This window comes from Microcebus murinus, chromosome 2 (assembly GCF_040939455.1).
Source record: "Microcebus murinus isolate Inina chromosome 2, M.murinus_Inina_mat1.0, whole genome shotgun sequence".
Taxonomy (NCBI): Eukaryota; Metazoa; Chordata; class Mammalia; order Primates; family Cheirogaleidae; genus Microcebus; species Microcebus murinus.
In genome coordinates, this window is record NC_134105.1 from 80,756,677 (window position 1) to 80,762,676 (window position 6,000).

At 28.9% G+C, this 6,000-nt stretch overlaps 1 protein-coding gene across 1 annotated transcript in view; it reads left to right on the top strand.

Moving 5' to 3' along the window:
• Window positions 1-5,749, top strand: part of SLC35A3 (solute carrier family 35 member A3) — a 52,966-nt gene extending 47,217 nt beyond the window's left edge. Inside the window, exon 8 of the mRNA XM_012748641.3 lies at window positions 1,700-5,749. Within this exon, the coding sequence (XP_012604095.1) occupies window positions 1,700-1,790 (91 nt within the window). The 3' untranslated portion in view covers window positions 1,791-5,749. The remainder of the gene's footprint in view (window positions 1-1,699) is intronic.
• The last annotated feature ends 251 nt before the right edge of the window (window positions 5,750-6,000 follow it).

Sequence of the window (6,000 nt, forward strand, 5' to 3'; positions counted from 1 at the left end):
TAAATTATAACTATATGATCAATGTAGCAATGGAAATATACATATATAATTGCATTAGAGGTGCTCAGATCTTTGAAATAATCATTAAATTCTGATAATTTTTTTCTAGCAAATTTTTTTCTCTCAGAACCATCTAAAAATTGCTGGCCTGAGAAGCAGGGATTTCCTGACATTATTAGGTATTCAAGTAGATCCTGTTAGAGATATCCTAGAAGGGATTCTTGCACAGAGTAAAAAGTTGGATCAGATAACATTGCAGCTAACCATGAACTTTCAGTCTGTGCTGTTCCTGAGTTCCAGAAAGCTAAGAAAAGTTCATAACGACTGATGAAAAAAGTATCTAGTCAGAACTTATGCAAAGCCTAAATAATTGCCAAATATTCCTATGGTAATAATTTCTTCAAGATACATTATAGGAAGTTTTATGTTATCTTAATCTTGTGTGTATAACTGCACACAGAGCTTTTGAAAAGTTAATTATTTGCATCAAGTCAACACTAGTTATTAATCATAACAGATAATTATTGAGCTCCCTATATATGCTAGGCACTGGGGGTATAATAATGAATGAGGAGTACATGTTTGAGCAGAGGAGCAGGCATTATAAATAATGCATTATTTACTAAGAGCGTGATAAGTGTGATGATGGAATAACACTGCCTAGGGGAATGCATCTTGGAGACATTAGACCTGAATTGTTCTTGGGAGAAAGGAAATTGTAGATAGAGGGAATAGCATCTATAAAGACAATCATGAAAGGGCATATTGTATTCACTGAGTAGAGTGAATTATAGATTGGGTGGGGTGAAATATGGGGGGATGAGGTTAGAGGGACTATATTATGAAGAGCTTTTTATGTCATAGTAAGGATTAGTGATCTTTTTCCTTTACAGAACAAAAAAAATTATTGAATCAGGAGAGTGACTTTGAGCTGTTAGTAGAAAAATTTAAAACCAAGAGCAATTCATGTTTCTGTAACAGCATTTTTAAAAATGTACATATCAAAAAATTAAGATTGCTAGTCTGGTTTACATCCAGTCTAAGTTCATTTTCCGTTTATAGTATAGCATAGATTATACCTACAGATAGATAGAATAAAGAAGAAGCCAAGAATTTCCTTCATTTAATATAATTTCCTTTTGTAAAGCATCCTGTAAAAATCAGTCCTGAGATTTGCTTCTTATTACCTTGGGTTTTAAACTGACTTTACATTGGTTTTACCTGGCAGAATGAAATTTTCCTTTTATATTTTCAGATATTTAAAGAATTAAGACCTTTTATTATTGAATGTATTGCATGCAAAATGCATATTAAGGTGAAATACAGCATTTAAAACATTTGTTTTGGGAGACAATATAGTGTAATGGATGAGAGTGCAGATTCTAGAGTTAGACATACTGGATTTGAATCCTGTTTTTCACTTAAAGTTATGGGATTTAGGCATGTTACTTTCATGTGTAAAAAATTAAGATAATACTAGTACATCTTCATAGGATTACTGTCAGAACTCAATGAGATAATACTTGTAAAGGGCTTAACTAAATACTGATTTAGTAAGTACTCAATATTGGTTGGCCATATTACTAGAACATTTTTGCCAAAATTATGATTGTTTTTATAGTAAAGAAATAGAAAACTTGTTTTGCTTTTAATCTGATTTTCTCTTTTTTATTTTTATTTTTTTTTTCATCTTATTTAGTGTCTTTTTCCTTGGAGCCATCCTTGTAATAACAGCTACTTTCTTATACGGTTACGATCCCAAACCTGCAGGAAATCCCACTAAAGCATAGTCGTATACTATCTTTAACTGGTTTTTCATGATGGTGCACTAGGAATCTCGACATTAATCTTGCACAGAGGACTTCTACAGATTCTGTGAAGATATCATCATGCTGAATCTGATCATATTATTCAAATGGTTTAACATTTAGAAGTTTAAGGCTGAAATATGTATATATGTAACAAAACAAATGGCATCTAGAAATTAAAACTTGAAAGTATTTCCAGGGATTAGATTTAGAAGGAATATTAAATTTAAAATCTGAGTTTTAAAAGATTTTACCTTTTTGATTGCTGCAGAAATGTCCTATGCACTCTTGGCAAGAGCACACAACAAATGTCAGATATCAGTTTTTGCAAATAGATCTATTTAATCTTATCAAATGTTTTATCTTACTCTTTCTGTATAGATATATCAAATCACATGGAATATTCAAAGCTTGAAATAGTAATTACCTATAAATCTGTGAAAAAAGAGAAGTATGATTTGAAAAAACATTTTCATGCATCTGAGATTTTTATATTTATACAAAAGTTTACTGAACAAAGGATTGCTAAATGTTTTTTGTTCAATTACATAAAAATTGATAAAGTAATATTCTGGGTCTGATTTGTCAAAGAACAAAATTTATATTTAAATTTAATGTAGAGATATACACATCTATTTCTCCATATATATTTTAAGATCTTTTAGTGTCTCAAGACTGCTGAAAGCAATCCTAGTTGCTCCTGTGCTAGATAGTAGCCAGTGACTTTTACATTAATGGAGTTTTGCTCTTAATCTCATAATTGCATTTCTTTTCTATAAATCAGATAAATCCTTAATATTACTTTAAATTAAATTCATGTATGTGTTAATTGCCATTAAACTTTTTAAAGTAATTTAAAGGGATTAAATAGTCATTTAATAATTTAAAATAAATTAATTATTGTCTAATATCTCCATTTGGAGAAATTTGAACTATCAAGCATATATTGTATATGACTAGAAAGTTTTTAAATGAATATTTTACTCATTGATCTGTAAAAACTTCCTTTAATCTGTAACTGTTGATAAAAACAACAACCAAATAGTAGTACAGATGTCAGTGGACTGAGACCAAAATGACTTTTCTTGGAGACATTCCAGATTGCCATATTACATTATTTTAAATAGCACTATAACTTTAAATTCAAGGCTGCTCAGATAAACTTTTTAGGCTTCTAATAAATCCACTGTTCCAGGAATACTCTGGTCTCATGACTAAGAGAGTTAGCTAAATTCTGAGTTCCTTTTCACAAGAGCTGCTGGGAAGGAGCCACCATTTTGCTTAAAAACAGTGAGGATTTTTCCTTTTTGATTAACACTGGAGCTGAGAATGCAAATTACATGAGTTATTTAATAAGTTGGTTCAAGGGAGAGAGAATATATTAGAAATGGTAAGATGACTAGGGCAAAAATGCTTTCTATGATTGGAATATAGTTTTAATTTAATTATTGACTATAGGCAGAATTGCTTATTGAGTCTAAGAAGTGTTTTACTTTATTTTTTTCATTTATATTGTATATATTTTTAAAAGTCTGTTCTAATAGATATAAAAACTGTAAAAAATAAATATTTTTATATAGTTCTAAATGGACTTTGTTAAATAGAATTTGGCTCAAAAATACTATGTTACAAATTGTTGGGTACTCTTGGGTACACTGTAAAGTGGTAGTGTTAACATGCTACTACGAATATAGCTACAGATTGTAGGCCTGATCAATTCCATCCAGAGTTTAAAAGGTTTAAAATTACAAAATATTTAAAATCAATTTGCTGGTGATTCCAAGAAAATTTTCTGGATGCTTGACTTAGAGTTTTCAGTAACCACCTTTTATAGTATTTGTTTAATAACTTTACCACATTTTGAGTATGGTGTTTTTAGACTGCAACAATATTCAGACTTACATCCTATTACCTACAGTTAAGTGAAATCTAAATCCTGCAAATGCATGGAATTCAAGACTAAATATAACAATTTATGTTCAGCTCACATTGAAATGTTGATTGCATACGTATGTATCAATGCAGTGTACGTTCACAATTGTTAATTCAGGTTTAGTCTGTCCCTATTTTAGCATTTTAAAAATTATAAGTAAATTATTGGATATTATACATATTAATTACAATAATAACACATTCTCAGGTGTTCAAAATAACAAAATTTTCAAGATTCCTAACGAAAGTTATAAAAATGTAATCAAGAGTTGTAAAAATGGACAAAATAGTCTACAATATATTTTCAAAGCAAACTTTCATTAGACAGGCATAATTTATATTTTTATTTTCTAATGGGTTTGAAAATGTTTATTAGAGATTGGGCTGTGTAGTTTAATTTTTAATTGATAAATAATCATATTTAAAAAAGCAGATCTGTGTCCTAGATCATGTCATATATTCAGACAATGCCATTTTCTTGCATGTGTGGTGTGTGTTTTCATGACCTCCAAAGGCCTTACTGTGTCAAGATTTTACAATGATGACTCCTTGATTATTTAAATTCCTATCTTTTTAAAATTTATTATGTCTCAACTACTTTGTTCAATGTGAAAATGTGTTAATTCATAGAAGAGTGTCAATTGATAGTTCTATTAAAAATTAAGAATATAGTATTTGGAAAGATGCAACAGGTAGATGCTTCAGTACAGTAATATTATCAATTCTTTAATAAATGATTTTAGAGAAGTTGTTATGGTGGAATATGTAGTTTAGAGATACAAAACTTAAATGTTTACATCAATTTATATTGAATGTCACAGAATTTCATAGAAGGAAAGGTAGTTTGATATTTAAACTGGATTCTAAGGAGTTAGAATCTAAAAGGAAACTAATTGACTATGTGCTCTGTACACTTACTGTAATACTGACTATTCTTACATATCAAATTATTGAACTTTTAAAATGTCATTGCATAGTCATTCAACTGACTTTTTTAAAACAGGGTTTAGCATCACTCATTTACACATTCACTGTTATAATATTTAATTACTATGGGTGTATGCTTTACATAAGAAAAGGTTTATAAAAGTTATTTGTGCTATACTGAAAGTCATCTGTAGAATCTCCAGGATATTTAAAATAGTCAAAGGAGCAAACAAAAAACTTTATCAAAATCTGGTCCTATGTGCCTTGCTTTACCAAATACCTGACTTTTCTGGAGAATATTTCTGTAATTCACAACTTTAGACACATGGGCAAAACTAAAATGTTTAAAGAATAACTATAATTCTATTTTTTGGTTGTTTCAAGATTTGATCTTTAAATCCATTATCTAACAAAATTAAAATAGGTATATTGTAAAAGCATTAGTGAACAAACAGTACTTATTTAAATAAATGGTGGCACCATTGCTCCATCATTGAGCTTTTTGAAATTTTAACAATTGTGTAAAACTGTTATTTTGTTGTTTTGTTTCTTATTACAAGATATAATTTACTGTGATTTTTAAAATATTTTTTAAATGACTTGGATTCTGAATTTGTCTATGTCTGTATTTCATTTTTTTAAAAAAGATTCTTTTGGGTTTGGGAATGTGATTTGTATATTTAAATTTTTTATGGACATAATTCAAAGGAATGTATAAAATGGTCTTTTGTTAAATGGCTTTTTAATTGATAAATTTGTCATTTTTGAGTATCCCGTTATTACCTATTTAATAGATTTATTGAAATAGATTATTTTCTTAACTCTATATAGATTTTTTCTTGTTTCCTTATTTACCTATGTCATGACTTAACCCATGAATTAGTCTTCTCTCTTTATATATCAAAAATGAATTGCTGATCTTTTCCCTACCTCTCTAGCTAACTAAACACATGTTATCTTTCTTTCTTTTCTCTATCCTATGCTCTTGCATGAAAGACTGGGTTTATTTAAATTAGTTAGAATTTCTTGTATGATGATAACAGCCTAAAGGGTTTTGTTTTAAATAAAATATCTGTTTGCTAGCCTCAGGGTTAAGTAATTATAGTAATTTGGTATATATTTTCTTCATAATTTGAATATATTTATAATTGCTTCAATTGTGACTATCAATTCAATGCATAGAGATCAAATGTGATAAGCAATATATAGGATTTTATTCCTATGTCAACTACTAAAATAAACTTACACAAAATGTTTTCTTTTAAAAGATCACTAAGGCCTAGCTCAGGACTTTGAGACTAGCCTGAGCTAGAGTGAGACCCTGTCTCTACAA